This window comes from Phycodurus eques, chromosome 21 (assembly GCF_024500275.1).
Source record: "Phycodurus eques isolate BA_2022a chromosome 21, UOR_Pequ_1.1, whole genome shotgun sequence".
NCBI lineage: Eukaryota > Metazoa > Chordata > Actinopteri > Syngnathiformes > Syngnathidae > Phycodurus > Phycodurus eques.
In genome coordinates this window covers 8,777,947-8,799,800 of record NC_084545.1, presented here as the reverse complement: position 1 = coordinate 8,799,800, position 21,854 = coordinate 8,777,947, and the positions used below count along the sequence as shown (strand labels likewise).

At 41.5% G+C, this 21,854-nt stretch overlaps 1 protein-coding gene across 1 annotated transcript in view; it reads left to right on the top strand.

The window, feature by feature from the left end:
• The window catches only part of zeb1b (zinc finger E-box binding homeobox 1b), a 58,595-nt gene extending 41,116 nt beyond the window's left edge, over positions 1-17,479 (top strand). The window contains exons 3-8 of the mRNA XM_061666011.1: positions 4,068-4,229; positions 7,855-8,057; positions 8,551-8,656; positions 8,983-10,709; positions 12,444-12,624; positions 13,815-17,479. Coding sequence (XP_061521995.1) covers positions 4,068-4,229; positions 7,855-8,057; positions 8,551-8,656; positions 8,983-10,709; positions 12,444-12,624; positions 13,815-14,440 — 3,005 coding nt within the window. The 3' untranslated portion in view covers positions 14,441-17,479. The remainder of the gene's footprint in view (positions 1-4,067; positions 4,230-7,854; positions 8,058-8,550; positions 8,657-8,982; positions 10,710-12,443; positions 12,625-13,814) is intronic.
• The last annotated feature ends 4,375 nt before the right edge of the window (positions 17,480-21,854 follow it).

Below are 21,854 nucleotides of genomic sequence, written 5' to 3'. Positions count from 1 at the left end.
GGTTGAATACTTTACTCAAGTATTTATTTTTCCAGTACTGGTCAATTTTTCAGATTGAATACTTCACTCAAGTATTTATTTTTCTGTTTATGGTACACATCAGTTTATTTGAAAACTGATGTGTACTTCCCACTCCCTACTTCATCAAAAAGGCTTGTTATTTTACCCCACTAAACAATGTAAAAAAAAAAAAAAAAGACTAAAGTCAACCGCGGTTGAAATCTTGTTGGAGATTTTGGAGACTCATGAAGCAGGAGGAGGGGCGGGGAGGGGGTGGAGAAAAAAAAAAGAAAAGAAAGGGACAGCAGCGCAACAGAGGAGTATGAACCAAGGAAAACTATCGATGATGACGCAACTGATTCAGAAGCAAGATATTCCCCAGCCATGGCCATAGTTAGAATTGTTTGATGTTGTCAGCTCCGGCAATAATTTGTGGCGAATAAGTAATGCCTTGCTACAGCCTAAAAACCAACAGCTACTGGCATTCAAACATGTTCCATCTAATCTGAAAAATTACATTTTATCATTACCTAATTTTGCATTTTTGGTCAGTCAGTTGACAACACTCGCAAAACAATGGGAACAAGTTTTAATAGCGTCTTGAGATTTTTTCCCCCCCTTTTCAGTACTTTAAGTAACATGTTGGCATGACATGCATAGATGACATCGGTGTACTCTTTTTCAAATCTACCTCTTGTGCAGTAGGGACTCTCAGGAAAAAAAAAACCTACATTCCTGTGTGCATTATGTCATGATGTGGTGTAAAAGTGAGCCACCCCTCTTCATAGGAAGGGAATAATTTCATGCGAGCTGAAAAGACAGTCTAGCATAGACACACAACAATAGTTTGACAGAACAAAGCTAATGATAAGAGAGTGCATTCCTGTTGAGGAACATCTATTTTTGACATGGACGTTTTGCAGTCTTGCAAATGATAACGGCACATCAGAGCTGTTACTTGCATATTCTTATTGCTGTGACACAGCATATATGGAATGGTGAGGAACTGCAAATGAATCTGGATGCATAACCACAAGTGGCACATACCATCATGTGATAGAGAAGGAGAGTTTTTTTTTTTTTTTTTTAGCTGTAGTTTACCTCTACATACAAAACAGCACCAAATATTTTTGCAACATTCTCAGATTTGGTTTTTTTTCCCCCCCACCTTTAGTGCAGCAGTGCATTCACATGTCTGCGTCAGCACATAAACGGCCCGTGTGAGGTTTCATGTCAGGGGAGGCAGCCTTGATAACACGGAGCCGCTTCAGCCCTCTGGCCTCACTCGGCGCTTAACAAAGAGATGAGACCCACACACAAGGAGGAAAAATAAGAACTTGTCGCACCTTTTTCGGAGACCCCCAGCTGGGACCGCACTTCACACTCAAGCGCAACATTTTGGAGCCAAGAAGTGTGTTTTGGAGTGTGTGGATAAGCAACACACAGCAACATCAGCACTTCCCCTCATGTTTCCCATGTTTACCCACAGCCAATTAAAAAAAAAGTTTCACTTAGTCCAGGTTTCATAACTAATGGACATTCAAGTCAAAAGAATTTATAATGTAACTATTATAAAATGGACAACATTGTGTCACACAAAAAAAAGTGTTGCCTCTTTATATCGCAGTTTACCTATTGGGGATTCAGTGAATTGTGGATTTTTTTTCCGATTCATATCGTGGATAATTCATCATAATGGGGATTTTGAGTGTATGCTGTAATTTTTTTGTGGTAAAATACACAGTTGTTTTCAATAGATAATATCACTACTATCACTACTAGATATAATACGTACACTGGATTAGTCTCAATCGGATATGTGATATTGTATCTACCTATACTGTCACTATTCGTATAAGTTAGCCTGCCATAACAGCAATTGGAATGAATTGTTTTTAAGCCGCAGGAAGCTGGAGTTAATGAGTGAGCTCTTTAAACCATCTATAATCACTCCATATTTTTATCATATAAAGTATAAACCATTGATTGTAGCCTGTATTACATGCGAAATAGAAGTGCAAAAATGTCTTGGGATGTTCTATTGTTAAGGTCATGGGAGAAAAGCAGTGTGGTAGGGTGAGCAAGCACCTTGTGTTCCTGACACTCCACTGTGGGAAATGAATTCTGCAATTCTCAGCTGTTACATATCCGCACTCACGTTCGCCATTAGACAACCTCTTCTCTGGATTGTGGCTCGAGGTTTTATTACGGGGCCAGAAGTCCTTGTCCAGTGCTCCTAATAACCATAGCAACAAATTACTGTGCTCATATTGTTTTCACGGCTTTGTTATGGCGCACCGCAGGAAGCGCTTGGAAGATGACGGATATTCGAGTGTCGGTGCTACACCTGTTACCATCTCAAAGGAGAACACACAGCTGGCCTTGTCTGTCAACACACATAGCCCACTAAACACTATATTGAAGTCAGGGAGAATCGAGGAAGCGGAGAAAACACTGCAATTGAATTCGTACAAGGACACTTTTGCTATGGTGTCGAGACAGGCACGCAACATCTTCATATATTGATTCCCAAGCACATTAGGGGAATTTCACACATTTGGACTGTAAATTATTTATGCATCATTGTTCAACTGTCTATGCCAGTGACATATAGTGACAGACCAAATAATTAAATACCCTTCCACTAGATGGCAGGAGGAACATAAGTAACCTGTTCATCCCCTTTTGTGAGATTTGTTTTCAAATGTAAAGGTTGGGAAACATTTGTCTTAATAGACCAGGTGTGTCCAAAGTCTGGTCACGATCTTTATTGGAGCGGCACATATTTTAATAATAAAATTAAACCCAGCCCGCATCAAAGGGTTACAGGATCTTTATTTTAAAGCATTTTTTAAGGTATAACTGTTCAAAAATGGTGCATGGCTTGCACTTTGAATATTACTGTATACCACACTTTTTATTAAATGCCTAATGTTGAATGTTTCAAGAGAGAGTATTTTTGATGCCCAATAAGGTTAGGGTACTACTGGAAGAAAAATGGTCGCCAGACAAAATGGTGACCCTGCGTAGAATTTGGATAGTTTCACTTAGGGGTGTACTCACATTTGTTGCCGGCAGTTTATCTATAATAGCTGTGTGCCGAGTTGTTCACATATTTACACGACAGACTGCATTGTAGCAAAGTGCCATTTCTTCAGTGTATCCCATGAAAAGAATCAAATATTTACAAAAACGTAAAGAGTGTACTCAGTTTTGTGAGATACTGTATTTTATTTCAACAATATTTACTATTTATTACTTTTATACAATTAATTGCTGTAATACTAGCAACTGTTTTGTTGCCGATGAAACCAAGATGAGATTTTGTTTTTTTTGTTTTTTTTTTAACTGCATAACATGACAACCCAGAGCATATTAAATAGTTTTTAGCATGTTTCATAAACACAAGGGGCAATGGCCCCGCCCTTGTATTTTTCTGTATGGGGCCTCAGTGAGAAACGTTTGAACTTCCGTGTAATAGACAAAATGCTGGAGGTTAATAGCACACTAACCATGAGCAAGGCAAGAACAGGAAATAGAAGCTTGCATGCAGACACAACCTGAGCTGCAGGGTGGTGATTAGTGCTTGTTGTTAGGCTATTCTACTCATGTGATGGGAACAACAAGCTGGTTCAGAAATACTAAGCACAGACCTCTCAAGAGGGCAATGTGTGTGTGTGTGCGCGCGCTTCTATTCTCATGTGATGTACATACATTCATATACCAGAGGAAATGATTTCTCAAATTGTGTGTTCCAGACTAAGCGAGGACCTTAGGTAGTAACATTGTGAATACTGGTTTGCCATTCAGTTTTTTCAAAAGAGCATGATGGTCATACTTTGTGCAGTTTGTACAAAGGCCAATGTAGCTCATCCAGCCTTTTGTGGATTTAAAAAAAACAAACAAAAAAACATGGTGTTAGATTCTGTGCGAATGAGAGATTCACCATTAATAAAACCATGACATTGAGCGTGGCAATCACATTTCTTATGTGGTTACGGTTTCATAACTGCACCTCATGTCCACCCTTGGGATCTCTAACCAGAGTGCATTCTGTCACTTCCTAGTGAAAGAAGACTGTGTGTCAGACGGCGAGGATGACGTGAGCACAGACGCTTTGGTGGAGGAGATGCTGCAGCAAGGGGACACAGCAGTCATTTACCCAGAGGCCCCGGAGGATGAGCTGCAACGCCACGGGACTCCGGACGGCGGCATTCATGATGAAAATGGTACGTTTTTCACAGTGTAGAAGTGTTTGATTTATGCAGAACACGGAAGTGATATTTTTCTGCCAATTAATGTATGGCTCCACGATACATGCTATACAGTACTCCAAACAAAAAAAAGTTGTGAAAGTTGAATATTTTGGGACAATTTACAAAATAGACAGTATTGAATTTCACTGATCAGTATGAGAGCGAAACACCAAATTAAACACATCAGCGCCCCGTTCACACCTCGTACCACTAATGAGTCTGGGGGGGCTAATTGGGCACAATTTTGACATTTTCACTTAGGGGGTATACTCACTTTTGTTGCCAAGGAATGGTTGTGTTTGAGGGGACAGTACATTTACAGCTGTTTTAAGAAGTGTACTCACTTTTAAGAGAAATACTGGACAGTTATAAATGTACAAACTAGAGTCATTAAGCAATATAAAGTGTCCATTAGGGCAGTTCTACTGAGCAACAACAAATGATGCAGCGTAACAAAGCAACAACAATTAACACAGTAATAATGGCACGAAAGATGTGAAAAAGTATTTCTATGAAATATGAGTCAACTGTTTACAAAGTTGATTGTAAGGGGAAAAGGTTGTTTGCTGGGTTTAGTGTGCATTGTTCAATAGCACCTACCAGAGAAAATGAGCTGGAAGAAGTGGTGGGGCGACTCCCAAGAGAATTTTGCCTACCTTTTATTTAGTTTTTGCAGCATGAAAGTCCTCAAGAGTGGGTAGGCGAGTACTGATGAACCTCTTGGCAGTCTTAACTGTCCATTGGAGCCTGATTTTTGTCCTTTTGTAGCAACACCAAACCAGACTGTGATGGATGAACACACATAACTGACTCAGTGATCGAACAATCAATGTACTGTACTGCTTTGTAGAAACAAGGCTTTTCAGAAATTTGTTGAAAATTGTGTTCCAAAATACTGTAAAACCAAGTCAAAACTGTTTCATCTGTTTTCAGAAAGAATAATCGTGCGCAAACTACAGCCTGGGGGCCGTCTGCTGCCTGTTTATTCGGCTCCTGCGGCGTATACGAAAACAAACATTCAGCATGGCCTGTGTTGATGGCTTGCATTGTATGACTTACTTTGTACACTTGGTGGCAAAGTAGGAGAGGTGAACGTTATCGCTCACTTCCTTGTTTTCAACCAATCACACATTCGGTACGACGCCGGTGATGTATTGCAGCGCCGGCTCCTACTGCTTCCAATAACGATAATTTAATATAGCGTTTCAAGATTTGAAAAAAACAAATTCTTTCACAACTGAAATACAAATAACATTTCTATTCATGACCACCTCAATTTTTGAGATTGGGTTTTTGTGGTGTCGGTGCAAAGGCCCCGTTTGCAGGAAAGCGTTTTTGTGGTGTCGGTGCAAAGGCCCCGTTTGCAGGAAAGCGCGGCAGGTATGCAGGAGTCTCAAACAGGAATTTAATTTAAAAAACAAAAAAGGATCATGGAAGTAAACACTAAATTAACAAAGTCCAAAAATCTAAATTCCAAGAAACAAACACTCACCACAAAGAAACATGACATGAGAAATGATGACAATGCACCAACACAGAGTGAGTGAAAACAGGGCACTAAATACAAGCAAAGTGACAGGCAACGAGAAGCACCTGGACAAGATATGAGTGGCTGCAAGCAGCGAGAACAGGTGGAAACGAAAACCTAACGAGTAAGACAAGCCATGGCCAAGGGAAAATATGACATGACAAAAAAAAACTAAATCTAATCTAAACAAAATCAGCAAAATCACAGATCATTCCATCACAACAGCAAAGAGTGTGAAGAGCGATTGTGTGCTCCTCCTCCTGCTTCATGTCGAGGTTAACTTGTTAGATTGTTCTTGTTTTGGTTCAGACGTGGAGATGTGATTCTGTTGCTGCTCATACAGGGGTCAGGGCTCAATCTGGTAGCATACATGGCCGCTGGCCACGCCAAAATCCTGAAAGGTTGACTATATATACACACACACACAATATGTCAATCTTTACCTACACCGGTGGATTGGTTACCGGGTAATATATTTTAAAGGTGAAGAATGTCAAAGTAGCCCTTAATCCTTTGATTTTTCGGTCTGCAGCCCTTGGCAGAAAAAGTTTATACACCCCAATTTAAATTTAAAATGAAAATTCACACCAAATGCTAGCTGCAGTGGATCTCACACTCTTAATTCTCTATCTGGTTGCACCTCACTTCCAGCGCCTTAACAACACTTTGCAACATAATTACCCACGCCACGCTGCTATTTGTAATAGCAGCACACAAGTGCCTTTTATGGCCCCTAGGCATTTGGCTTTTACCTGCTACAACAAAAGGGAGGGGGGGGGTGAGGGAGGAAAAAGCTTAGCAGAGAAACTGCAACACCTGAACAAATCTGTCACATCTGTGAGAGCTCTGACTCATGGCTACCTGTGCGATAAGGTGTGTGCGTGTGTGTTCCCATCCCAAGGCCCTCACCTGTGCCGCAGGGAAACTTAATACATCACCTGTTAACAAAGTAATGTTTCACCTGTGTGGGAGCTGGGCTACTGCGAGATTCAGTCCTTATAGTTTAGGAGGCATAACAAAAGTCTACAAATAGTCAGTGGAGGAAATTACAAGTAGGAATACTTTGTAACTGTACTAAAGTAGAATTTTCAGGTACATGTGCTTTACTTGAGTGTTTACTCCTCTGCCAACCTTTTTCTTTTAGCCATTTGAAAACATTTGTACTTTCTACTCCTTACTTTGTCAGCATAACTTTTGTCAAAATAGGCTTGTTACTTGTTTTTAACCTCCATGGATGACGACAACGGGAAAAAAAATACATGAAGAGAAAGAGGTAAACTCAACCGCGGTTGAGATCTAAGAGGTAAACTCAACCGCGGTTGAGATCTTGGATTAATTTAGAGCTTAGGGTTTGCAAGGCAGAAAAGACAAGGACAGAAGCTACATGGAGGAACGTCACCCGATTGGGAGAACTAAAATATTTCCCATTCATGGATCCTTTAAAAGAATTATTTCATGTTGAAGAATGATACGAGAGACATGCGTTGTCTCGTGCCAGCCTAAAAAGCACCAGCTTCTGGATTTTGAAAATGTCCAATCTGGAAAAAAAAAAAAATTCAGGAAGTGTAGTGATTCAGATGATTATTATCAAATTTAACAGTTTGTTTTGGTAGACTAAAAGCTTGTGCCAAAGCGAAATGGCTATCAAAACAGGTATTGTGTATAACAGTTAAAATTCATTTTTTACTTTTGTATGTAAATACTTTTCAGAATCAGTACTTTCTTACTTTTACTAAAGTACAGGAGTTGATTCAGAACAAGAAAAATATCTGTACTTAGGTACAGCGTGTGAGTACTTTGGTCACCTCTGCCAGTGGTAGAGGATTTTGTTTGGTGCAATTTGTGAGACCAAAAGCCAAAATGGCATCCCCATGTTGTTTTTGCTTTTGGCTCGGTAATCAACTTGGAGCCATTTGGGTACCTGGGTGGTGTGGGGGAGGAACACTCACTGGTTGGTGAGAAAATGTAGGGGTGTTGTGGTGTTCTTGTTAAGCCACCTTCACCCTCTTTCACTCCACTTCACATCATTACGGCCTTTTTCTGACTTTTAATTTTTTTTATTCCGTCCAGGAACTCCCGATTCCTTCTCTCAGCTGCTCACCTGCCCCTACTGTTCACGTGGCTACAAGCGTTACAGCTCCCTGAAAGAGCACATCAAGTACCGGCACGAGAAGACAGAGGAATGCTTCAGCTGCCCCGAGTGCAGCTACACTTTCGCACACCGCGCACAACTGGAGAGACACATGACGGCCCACAAGCCAGGAAGGGATCAGGTAAAAATCTGATTGACAAGACAGTAATGATTAAAAAAGGAAAACAAATTAATAGTTTCAAGAATGTGTCTTGTCTATTAAGGTTGCTTGTTTGAATCCTTAAATTACATTGGAAATCATACCATCATTTGTCTAGACAAGGTTGCCCGCTATAGGGCTAGTAACAGTATGAACTAACTTAGTAATTGGAGTTGCAATATATAATTGAATACATTTATATATAAAATATTTCTTTCCCAAATGAAAGTGGAGAAGATTTTTGTCTGGGCCTCTACTGTGAAGTAATCGTCCTTCGACAAAGTGATTTGAAATTATACACAACCATCCATGGAAACATAGTGCCTCTTTTATTTTTTTCCAAAACATGACGATCAAACATGAACTTTTGTCCCCGATTGATTGATGACACTGTGTCATGAATTCGTAGCGGTTCAAAGGTTATGTTGTCATCGTGTATCTCGCTGACTGACCCTCTCTTTGTCTGGTTCTTCAGAGACACATCACACAGTCGGGAGGCAATCGGAAATTCAAGTGCACTGAATGTGGCAAAGCGTTTAAATATAAGCACCATCTGAAGGAGCACCTACGCATTCACAGTGGTGAGTGGCCAATCCTCTGTCACCATGGAAGTGGAGCGTGTGTGTGTGTGTGTGTGTGTGTGTGTGTGTGTGTGTGTTTAGCCAGTTCCTATAATTATCCTTGATGTTTTCCATCGAATGTGTACGCCTCGTTAATGTGCTATAACTGTTTCTTTAAGCATTATGATGGTGCAATTAAAGAAGGGCATTTCCCAACTGTGTCATTACATCAGCACTCCAACATCAGTGTAATGCATGAGATTTTTTTTCCATCTTGCTTCTCTAGCCTCGCCTGCTCATTTAGCTTCATTAACTAATAGATACACATCTTCTCTCTACCATTGCAGGAGAGAAACCCTATGAGTGTTCCAACTGCAAGAAGCGGTTCTCCCACTCGGGCTCATACAGCTCGCACATCAGCAGCAAGAAGTGCATCAGCCTCATCTCTGTCAACGGAAGACAACGACAGGGCAACAACAAATCCCAGACCCAGGTTCAGACTCCAATCCTTCCCACATCACCCTCTGTCCTCCGCACGCAGATTAGAGAGAAGCTAGAGCACAGCAAGCCCCTACAGGAGCAGCTGCCCCTCAACCAGATCAAAAGCGAGCCTATGGACTATGAATACAAACCCATGGTAATGACATCCCCAGCTGTGGCTGGCATGAATGCTGGCGTTTACAGCGGAGGGGCTGCAGCTCCTCTGCAGGGCACAGTGCAAGCTGTGGTCCTGCCCACGGTGGGGCTGGTGTCACCCATCAGCATCAACATAGCAGACCTCCAGAATGCTCTCAAAGTGGCCGTGGACGGTAATGTTATTCGCCAAGTCCTGGAAAGCAACGCCAAAGGCCAGGGCCAGGCCAACTTGGGGTTAACCACTGGAACGCTCCATCCTTCCCAGCAGCAGCTCATCTCAGCCATCAGTTTGCCTATTGTGGGTCAGGATGGCAATGCAAAAATCATTATAAACTACAATTTAGACCCCAACCAAGCCCAACTTGCAGCGCAAAACCTTAAGAAAGAGCATGAACCATTTTCAACTGCACAGCCAACCACAGAGCCGTCCAAGTGTCAGAAACTCCCTGAAGATCTGACCGTCAGAAGCAAGAGGGCCACTGATACAAAAGAAGAGGATAAAACCACTAAGACTTGTCTCCTGTGTGATAGTTGTCCTGCTGGGCTGGAAGCACTCCATGCCCTCAAACACTGCAATAAGGAGAGTCTCAGACTCAATGGAGAGTCTGCTGTTGCTGCCATGCTGTCAGAGGGAGGACTTTCCAGCCAGCCCAAGAACCTCTTGTCCCTGCTCAAGGCCTACTTTGCCTTAAATGCAGAGCCCAGCAAGGAAGAGCTGGCCAAGATCTCCGACTCAGTCAGCCTACCAATTCATGTTGTCAAAAAGTGGTTTGACAAAATGCAGGAGGGTCAAATATCACTTGGTGCCCCAACACCCCCTTCAGAGGAAGAGGATGCCTGCGATACCAACAGCGTAGTATCGCTGATCCAGGGGAAGGGGATGGCCTCCATGAGTCCTACTGTGACTCAGGACAGTCCTACAGAAGCAACCCCAGCGGAGGTCAATGGCTCCCACAGCTCTCCGGGCTCTCCTTTACCACTAAACCCGAGCGGTGACGGTCTCCTTCAGGACCGGACCCCTCACAGCACTGACGCACCACTGGACCTGTCCCTGCCAAAGTCTGACAAAGAGGAAACTGAGGGCGTGGTTGTAAAATCCCGCAATTACCCCTCACCTTCCTCATTCCGTACCAATCTGGATGAACCGTTGAACTTAACTTGCACAAAGAAAGATTCGTCGCCACTCTCATGTGTGGGCTCCGGCCCTGTCGCACTGTACGCCAGTCCGCCAAGTGCCAAACCCCTCAATATTGTGACCACTCAACTCCCCACGCTGGTGGCCATTGCCGACCAGAGCCCTATGCAATGTCTAAGGGCACTGACCACCAATAACAAACAGACTATCCTGATCCCTCAACTGGCTTACACCTATACCACTACAGCTAGCAGCCCTGCCGGAACCGAAACGCAGGAAACCATCCACCTCAACGGAATCAAGGTTTGTATCGTCCCGATTTCAAACACTCTGAAGGATTCTCTACCAACTCATTGACGGACATCCATATGCCTTGTTCAATCTTAACTCACACACCTTGTACTTCATAACTAGCTGGTACACCAATGGAAGGGTGTCAATAAGTGTTATAGTTTGGAATAATTTACTTACCCTACCCGTCACATGTGAATCAAAATGTGAACCAAACTACTTCTACCCCTACTGGAAAAAAGGGTTTTAGTGTTTTTAAGATGGAACAGGTGGTAGGATTTTGTTGCACACTACATCTGTTTTTCAGACATCTGAAAGCTAACTGATACACAAGTGTTTTCACCTTGAAAGAATACATGGGGTACTTCCATTATTTTCGAGATCTCGTCATGCATTGTTGTTTGACTTCAAGCAAATTCCTTTTTTAATTCCTTTTCCCTGCGGTGTTCATCCTCAGCAAACACCTTCATGTGGTAGGAAAGGGATGAATGTCTTACCATAGTTGATCATCATAGCAGTCCCAATCTTCAGTGCATGCCTTTTTATTTTCATTGTTCACCAGCTTCGCTATCCCGAGCTGTAAGAACATGACACATAGCCTGACACCAGCTAAAACTCATCAATAAGTCATATATAGAAATAATAAAATTCATCTCTTTATAAAAAAAAAATAATAATAATAAAAATAACAACATCGGTCAGTAATGGCTATTCATTGTGCAGGGACACCTTAATGGGCCAGCAGTGATGGATGTAAATGTTCTGGTCCGTCACCCAAAGGACACGAGGATGCACTTTACTGCTGAGACCCTTATTGATCTGCGGGAATCTTTTTAAATGCTGCACCTCTGCCTTTCTCATTGATTTATTGTTGTTGTATTTTACGTTTGTGTTAAGTGAATTGGCACAGGACTGCCCTGTAAAAAGAAACTTCCGTGTGTATTGGTTTCTTAATCACGAATCATTGTCTTTTCCAGCACCATTGGGTGGGTTTTAGAGGCTTGAAAGTGAATTGTGAAATGATTTTTTTCTTGACACACAAAATGCTTATTATGCCCAGGGTCTAAGATCTTACACCTTGGAAGGGTCACTGTTAAGATACCGGTTCAAGTTAAACATTTTCAATTAAGTGCATACTTAGCTCAGAAAGTAAAATTTTCTGTAGCCAATGTTGGTGTATTGATACTGTACCAAATGACCGATAACAATGAGATATATTGAGCTATCTTGTACCCCACTACCCTGAATCGTTCCCCTGTCAATCGGAGGGCAATTGTGAATGAGGCATTAAGTGGGAATTGGTCCCACACCAGCTACACAAAAGTCAGCTCTCTGAACCACCACAGCGGGTCCTCCGTTTACAACGGAGTTACATTCTTACCGCAGTGACATAACTAATTTTGTCTGAACGCAGCATCAATAATCTATGCTAAGGTAGTATAGCCATAATTACAGTAAGTAGGCGTAGGAAAACTTTTCTAGGCCGTAAAAATTAAAGTAACTGTAACTGAGCTTGTGCATTCTTTTGCAACTGCGCAAACTAGTTCAGTTGTCGCCGTTCGCATCCCGGTATCTCGGAAACCGGGGCCCTGCATTACATTACCACTGGCTTCGAGACAACTATTAGTTGTCATGACACAGTTTGACTCAGCACCTTCCTTCACTGTAGACGTACGCTGAGTCATTCAATGTTTTTTCCACTTTTGACTCCATCAGCGTTGCTAATCATGTCTCCTTTTTCCCCAGGAAGAGAAGCAGGACACAGGCTCAGAGGGCACGTCGGCCATGGAGGAACACAACGACTCGGACTCGGGGCCTCTGAGGAAGAAGATGAAGAAGACGGACAGCGGCATGTACGCCTGCGACCTCTGTGACAAGATCTTCCAGAAGAGCAGCTCACTGCTCAGACACAAATACGAACACACAGGTAATAAATATGAATGGTTTCATTTTCCAGCCAACAAAAACAGATCGCGTCTCACCATCAGTCAGCTTCAGGGGCTAGGAACATTGAGTCAGAGTGCAAGTGAAGGGGGATTTTACAGCGGAAGGCTGGACACCTCCTTCCAGCAGGTATTACTCAACATGCACAGAAGAGGTCTGAGGAGCTCTTTCCGCCAACTCCCCAACATCTGCACTGCCAGCTTTTCGAATGAAGCATCAAATGTTGTAAGAGGCGAGCTCTGGTAGTGATTTGGATTGCTTTGAGTCAAGTGCAAGTCAACGCTTTCAGAGGCTTTTTACCATTTTCCCCTCGTTTAGTTCCCTGATACCTGGCTAGCAACTGTTGTTTTCATCTCCAAATGAGCTCAGTTTAGGTGAAACTATAGCCCTTCCCCACCCTGGATTTAGTTTCCTCAAGACTGAAGCAAAATTGTTTTGCCTTCATTCCTTTATTTTCAAATTAAGTTCAAGTATTTTCCGCCCAATGGTACTTTTCTTTTTTTACACAACAATATTTTCCAAAATAAATTACACTCACAGCAGGGCAACCCATTAATTAAACCAGCACAATCAAATATGATTCAGTACAAGAGCTGTTATAAAAATCCTGCCTTTACGAATTTAAAAGCCCTCAGACTTAAATGACACTATCCTTTTTTTTTTTATATATATACCTCTTTTTAGGTTGTGAGGGATTACTTTAAAAATGTATTCTTACTAGTGTCAGTAATTACCACTTACCATAATGCAGTATTAAAATAATGTAACTTGATTACCTTCTATTACTTTTAGATTACTTCAATACCAAATATGCTAATAGAGACAAAACAGATATTTATATATATTTGCCTGGTTGGGAACACCCGCATTTCAAATCCAGGACCTCAAAACTGTGAGGCAGATGTGCTAACCACTAGTCCACCATACCGTGCTGCCAAGCTTCATAACAGTGGTTTTGAAACCCATCCACAGTGTGTTTTGTATCAGTTTAAATGGGGCGAGGGGGGAATGAAAGCTTTTGAAGGCAACCTTTGCAGTTAGCGGTAGCTTAAACTAACCAATCCCCAATGCCTGTACACAAGTATACTTCTGTTTAAGTACAGAGTGTGAGTGCTTTTGCAAACTGTGAAAGTGATTTTTGTTGATCCAATTTTATTTTTCTTCCCTCAACAGGGAAACGACCACACGAGTGCAGCATTTGCACCAAGGCTTTCAAACACAAACACCACTTAATCGAACATATGCGCCTCCACTCGGGGGAGAAACCCTACCAGTGCGACAAGTGCGGCAAACGCTTCTCCCACTCGGGCTCGTACTCCCAGCACATGAACCATCGCTACTCTTATTGCAAGAAGGAGTCTCAGAGCCAAGGCGGAGGCAGGGAGAGCCCGGACGAGGACGCCCTGAGACGGGCGCGGGGCTCGCAACGCGCTCCCTTCCAGATGGACTCGGACGAGCGAGGGAGCAGCACCAGAGAGGACGAGGAAAGCGAAGAGTTCGAGGAGGAAGAGGAGGAGGAAGGCGCGGTCGACATGGATGACATCCAGGTGGTGCAGATAGGGGACGAGGGAGGGGATGACGACAACCAGGCCGAGGAGAAGACGGCGGAGACCGAGGAGGAAGCCGACACGAGACAAGAACACGAAGAGGAGGGAGGCGAGGCGGCGGGGGATGAGGCGATGGACGGAGAACAAGGCGTGGCGAGCGAGAGAAAAGACGAGGTCATGAGAGAGAGCGGGGGCGAAGCGAACGCAGCTTGTGAAGAAAATGAGAGGCAGGAGAAAGGAGAACGTGACTGAAAGACGAGAGGAGCCATCAGACTCCTGCTCACTCGTGACAGCTTGCTTCATTCAGTTCACTACTGTGTAGAGATCCAGGTGTGCCTGAAAATTGAAAACAAACAAAAATACTGGTGACTTTTCCACAGGGGAAAAAAAAAATTTCTCAAATCCATTTGTAAAGAGAAAAATATGAAGAATGCAAATTTTACTTAAGGAAGGAAATGCATTATACAGACTTTGGAAGCTAGAGCCGACAAGTTTTAGATAATGTTTTATTACTAAAACACCTTGGTTCATTTCTTTGTATCAGTGTTACTAATTTTGCCACTCATATTTTAACCCTTAAATGCTGTACAGTTGGGAGATATTTCTATACCTTTTTATTGCTAATGAACATGAAAAAAGTCAGTATTTTATTAAGTTGGAAGGAAAATAAGACAAATCCTGTGCACTACAAGCGGCTTGGTTTACGTGAGGATCGAGCAGTTCAGTTGTGTTTTCTACCCTTCAGTATTAGCGCACTCGAGATACCACAACGTCACGCTTATTTTGGTTTCTACAAGTTTTCCGATCGGATTGTGAGCCTTAAGAATAAAAACATCGGTGAGAGGACGGGTCTTTACAGCCATTTAGACTTTTCAGGGGACTTTTTCTGTACAAATTGACATTTTGGGACAAACGCTTATTCGCATTCTTTCTCACACAACCACCACAGGCCAACTAAAGAGAGACAAAATATGACAAACCCAGACAAAAAATTACATTAGCAATAGTATTTTTATGAGAACCAGGGAAGATTTGTTTTTTTTTGTTTTTTTTTAATTTGTTATTATTTTTAAGTATTAAGGCAACACTCAATAGAGAATTCCAAAGATAAAGTTGAAAATAGAAGCATGAAGTTGTAATACTGTATTTGCAGCAGGAAAACAAAGAATTATATGAAGATTATAATTACCAGAGTTAAGTCAAAACAATATGGGAATAAAGTTGGCATATTATGTGAGGGAGGGAAAAAAAAATAAAAAAATAATCACATTTAATATTAGTCTCCATAATGTTGTTCTTGGAAAAGAACTCCAGACGCACAGGTCTAAGTTGCATCAACATTTGTGTGGGAATTTTGACATTGACTCAAAAAACAGCATATTTGTCATATTACAGTATTGCTGCTTAATTCTTGTAACATTGTGACATTTTAATTTGGTAATTTATAACGTAATTTTCCTAATTGCTTTTTTTTTTTTTTTTTTTATTTACAAAAAAAAAAAAAACATCTATTCTTACAATGTTATTACGGCTGTCTCCTGATACTTTATGCCAACTTTTTTTTTTGTTTGCTGCTTTTTTTCCAGTGTGATCCAGATACTATACTTTTGTATCGGGGGACCCCTGATCCCCCCCCCCCCCACACACACAATAGTGAAGTGTATTTGCTTTCATTTCCTTTTTACAATACAGTGACAAAATCCAAGAGAGTAGTACGCATGCATTTGAGTTGCCATGGCATTGATACTTATTGAAGCTGTCAAAAGGTCAACTATATTGTTGTTTAAAGGTTGATTACAAACAACAATTTTGAGCCTGAACTCTTATCACAACGGTGACATTTTGCCATAAAAGATTTGGAAGGATGTTCATCATATTTTACATTAATAAGCTTGTTAGTGTCCAGGGCAACACGATCATTCAATAACGTTTAATGAGTGGCCAGAGGAGGATGTCGCAAAACCTTACAAATCATTGAAACGTCTTCATTTTGTATCTTTACAAATGAAATTAAGATGCAACGTGTTTTTTGAATTCCGTGAGGCTTTTTTTGTGTGTGTTACTTTTCTAATGAAGCCTCATGGACAAGAGAGTCAATGGGCTTTTTTCCCAAAATGTCAAAACATGCTAAAAATGGTTGGACGCTAGCAAAAAAAAAAGATGGAGGGATTTGTTTTGCTTTGTTTTACATTTTTTAGGCATAGAACCCCCACCTTCTGAGCCTTATGCAAAAATAAAGAAAAGAAACAAGTGAAAGCTGCAGATGAAAAAGTGCCATTATGCTGTGGGAGTTGAGCAGCTAAGATCAGGTATGAGCAGATCCCAGATCAGCCAGTCAACGGAGTACAACCTGGCCTACTACAGTGTTACGTAGTACAACCAGAGCATCATTTTGGAAACGTATTTCTTCATTGGAGCAAGAATTAGCACACATGACTTCTAATTGTTGTAATTGTTTTTCTGCCTTCTCTAAGCTTGTTCAGTGCACTTGTTCAACACACAGCGATCAAACGTCTCTTCAGGTAACGTAGGCAAATTCCAGGAGTTTAATTCAACATGTCAGTATTATTTTTGACCTGTTCTTTATTATTTTTTTGTTCAGTTTTGTTCAGTGTGTACTGTATGTTCAGCAGTTGCAGTATTATTACCCCTTCCCCAAAAAGAGATGGGTTTGTCTGTTTAGTCATAGAGAACTTTTATATTTATGTCTTATTTTTTTATATTTCTTTATGGTTTATTTATTACACTATGTAGTGTACAATACTGTAGTTTGTATTAATACGATAATATATTTTAGTATGGGAAGAAAAAAGATTCAAAGGTAACATAACCACAAGCCTGAAACAAATGAGACTCCGGCATACTGAAGTGTTTTTTTTGGGGTTTCCCCCCCCCCCCCCCCCCTTCCCCTCCAACGAATAACCCCCTCCAAGCCTGAAAAATTGGAACCTGTGACCTCTTTGCATCCATGCTCATGTTACTTTAGTTCTCCTCTCTAGTATGAAGCTACTGAACTTTTTGAACAAATAATTGTATGTCTAATAGCATGAGTGTGCTGTTGTATTGAAGGATGAACCGTAACCACCCAAACTGTCCTGTTTGCCAAGCCAAAATAATATTGTTCCAATGCTTTTCTTTTTGTGCCAACATGTTACTTTCTACGTCATTGTCAAGACCATGCCCACTTTTATAAGCCCCTCTACCCCTTAACACCCTCATTTTTTTTATTGTGATTGTTTTCTTTCTTTTCCCTTTTTTAATGACTCCCCATCTCACAATAAAATACACCAAATACAAACTTGTGGGTTTGTGCTGATATCGTCATTGGGTTTACATTGTGAATTTATATTCCAATGTGGATTTTTTGATAGTATGTATTTTTTTTTAAGGACAGTGAGACCACTAAGGTTGAACACAGCCCATTAATGGCAAGATGCTTGCCAAGCTTTAAGATTCACTTAAAGCTTGGCACCCCAGATTCACTTATTAGTGGGTTTTTTTTCAAAATTGTTTTTCATTTTGTTTCTATTTTTGCTTTTCTTGTTTTGGGAGGGAAGAAACTCTGAAAATGCTTATTGGAGGTTTATCCTAATTTATTCAAGAAAGTTTGGGGTTTCAATTCTATACAATTATAATGGGTGTCAATTATCCGCAGACTTTTGCTATTGGCGGTCAGGCGCGTTCCCTATCCCCTGCGAAAAGCGGGTCCACTGTATTTAAAAACAGCATTTCCCATAGGAAATAATGGAAATTTGACAGTTTCTATAAAGGCTGAAGTTGAATTGTTAGTCAAATTAGCATGTTTTGCTAAAAAAAAAAAAAAATTGGTGGGGGGGAGACGGGGGTAGGTTCTACTAAGAATCTTCCTTTTTTTTTTTTTTTTTTTTTTAAAAATCAGAAAATGTTTGGAGATATGACTTCCTTGTATTCGCCGAATTGTCTATTCGTAGATTTGTATTTATTTTGTAAAGTTATCCATTATTCACTGAAAACTCATCTATTAAGTTTTTGTGCACAGCCCAAAGCATTAACAGTATTCCATGGCGCCGTCTGGTGGCATCTTGGTGCTGAAGTGAATTGAGGAGCTTCATTTAGACAACAACAGCGGTCCTTTGCTGTCATCTTGAGGCATTGATAGGCAATTGTACTGCACACAATTTGTCAACGCTAGCACCAATATTTTGGAGCACGAAAGACCAGGGTTGCCATGGCAATGATGCTATTCTCCTTGGTCCATTATGCCATCCTCACTATTTTGACACTTTTTAAGGTACAACCACTACATACTGTTGCTTCAAACCGCATCAGTGATCGATCTGTCCCATTCAAATCGGTGCAGTCTGCTTGTTAGCAGCCCTGCCCAAGGTCAACCCTATTGATCCAGATTAGGTTTCGACTGGGGTCAACCCTCCCCCCTCCCCACCAGCATCCAGCACGTTCCGCCTAACATGAATTAATAATGGAATGGACAATAAGAAATCCATAGTCCTTTGAGGAGTTGAAATTGATACAATAGTTAGTGGTCATATTTGATAGATGGTCTCCCCAGAAGGCCAAAGTACTTCTAATGTCATGTTTTTAAATGAAAGTAAAGGGTGGAGTGGATTTATTACAGATATACACCTGCAATAGGTAAAAAATCTTTCCACTTCTATATACAGATTTATATATACCCTCGCACACACTAAAGACATTTCAATGTAATAAGACACACTTGTTAAAACGTTTTATAATATATTCCGTAGCGCCTATCCACACCCTTTGGGTGTTAAAAAATGAGAGACTATCAGATAACATCACTTTGAAGAAAAGAAAACATGAAGACTCACACACAGCTCTCCCAAAAAAGAGGAAAACTGTGCTTGCTTCAAGCTGTTTATTTGTCATTCCCAGTTTATGTTGGTAAAACTGACAAAAGAGAATTAAACCTTGTAGATAAGCGCTAGAAAATGGACAGATATTTAAACGCCAAATAACGGAAGTCCGCTATCTTAATGCTAACATAATGTAATGTGAAAAATTATCGTAGATGTTGCAGTAACAATAAACCCTAAAACAACTACTTTTAACGACAACACATACAAACAGCCTACAAAAAAAAATACAAAAATGTTCTCTTTGCTCTGTTGGAACAAAGGAGATAAGTTGGGGGCCTTCTCTGCCTCCTCATCTTCTCATAGACCTCAGTGCTACTCAGCATATGTTCATGACGTTGTACTACACTGAAGTTGTGCACCTCCAAATTCAGACTTGCCTGTATACTGTACAAATCCATTAAAAAAAAAAGATGTCTTCAAAATCGGATACAGTGGAGGACGACTAACTACATTGCTGGGCGACCGTGTGTTTGTGTGCGCGCGCACCGTGAAGATTTCTTACCTGTTACAGTACGAGTCGGGATTGTGTCGGCTCGGCGAGAGAACGATCTGTCGGAGGTTTGATCCCGCCATCATCATCATCATCATCATCATGCCCAGTGGTTCCCCAGAGACTGAGCTGCGGGAGTGGAGGAAAAGTGGAGAGATAATGCTTTATAGTACAGCCCGCAGCATAACATTACTGTGTCAAACTGTCAAGCTGCATCTTGTAATTGCGCCTATTATCAACGTCTTGTAACAGCGGGCACAAAGCGTCGCTCTAAGCTCCGGAAAGGTCAACGGGTGTGTGGCCTGCAGCCGCACGTGCGAGTTGTGTGTGGATTTAAACAGGCTTTCACTGCCATCCAAAACTCAAAACATGGATATATTGCAGTGTGTTCTGCTGGTCTCAGCATTTCAAAGGAAAATTGAAAAGCTATAACTGCTAAGAGGATATGGAGCGCGCTTGCCAATAATGGCGCAACGGCCTGATGAAGTATGACGTGTGCCGGGACTCTGACACGGCGCTGAGCCCAGGGGACCGTGGCTCCCCGGGGAAATTTACAGAAAAGCCAAGAGGATGAAGGAGGAGGAGGAGGAGGAGGAGGAGGAAAGCCAAGCTTGAGTTGAGGAAATAGCAGTCACTTCTGGTCATGTTCATTTAGTCCGGCGCCAAATTCCGGGACGCAAACGGTGACGTCTCAAGCGTGTGCGGAAGCGTAATAGGGGCCACGTTAATCAAGCACCTTCGGCTGACCTGATGGATTGTTGCCATTCCTAAACGTAGCGGTCAGCACAAGCTCACTGAACATCGACAAATGTACCGATAAAACTAAAGACAACACAGCTCCCGGACAAAAATACATATACTGTACCATACTTCTTTAACTGATCACGTATATCACCAAGGCTTTAACCGCACATATGTCGTATATAGAGCCAGTACAGTTGTACCTTGATTTATAAATTTCATTTGTTCCGTGACCAAGTTCTAACACAATCGACTCATATATCAAATCGATACTCCCCATAGAAATGAACAACAATTGCATAAAAGGTCAGAGGACAAAGGATTTTAACATTTTTCTTGATAACTCATCGGGACCTCAACCGCCAGCAAGAGAACTAAATCTCGCAGCAGCGAAGCGGCGCAGGAAAGAGGTGAGGATTTCCTTGTGTATACCGACGACTCTATTATGGTTACTATGCACTGGGGAGTAGGAAGAAAAGACCCACGCGGTACTTTTCAGTACTGTCGTCTGTGCTTTTGCCCAACAGCCACAGCAAAGACTTTTGCGTGTTGTAACGCTGCCGAGTTCAGTCGGGTGCTCCTGGACGACGTACAGCATTAAAAATAGTAATAATAATGCAGGAGACAGTAGGATAAACAAGACAATAATGAAATAGCAATAAAACATATGGTGACAGCAACATCTAAACTTAGTTTAAATGAGTCAATAATGAAGGCGGAAGGCCCCCAGGAAAGGATCTCAGCATAAGGCAAAGCAAAAAAAAGCCCAACAAAAACTGAAATAAGGAAAGATGACATTTGACCGGGTTTTCCCTCTCTGAAATGTCACGATGACGAGTGCTGTACTAGCAGCGGTATTGTGTAAAACAGCATATTGGAAGGTCAGACCAACATTGATTGCTGGAATTAATGGTCAATATACAGCACAGACGTGCGCTGTATGTGAACATGTGAAGCGGTCCAAGGAATCCAGGTCACCACATGCTTGTGTGCGTTTGTGTGGAGCAAAGGCTTGATTGGATTGTCATTGTGCAGCATTGTGCAGCATTTAGCTCATACCTTCAACATCGCCGCAGCGGATTTACCCTTCAGCCCAGCAATATGACACCGATCGTTAAACAAGCAGATCCACCGCGGTTTCAGGTGTTGATCTGAGGTATGAGGTCATCATGCACGATCCTGGTCACACCTGTTCAGTGCCGTTTCAGTTTTGGCAAATAAAGCTGGCTTGGCTTTTGGAGAAATCGCTATAATCGACACGAATGGGGGAGAAAAACAACAACAACAACAACAACAAAACATACCTTCCAGCTGTGTCCTAGTCTTGTGTTACCATGTGAGCAAAATCTTTCAAATCTATAAAGTCCATGTGCTGCGGTCTATGCATCAAACATTTCTGCAGTGTCAAACTGAACGTTACTCTGTATGAAGCTGGGTAACACACATACACACCGATTTTTAACATCTTAACCAATTGTTTTTATTTTATTTTATTTTTTTTAAAAATCTAAGACACCCTGCAAAAAAACTGGCATGTGCGCGCTTATTGCCTCCTCTG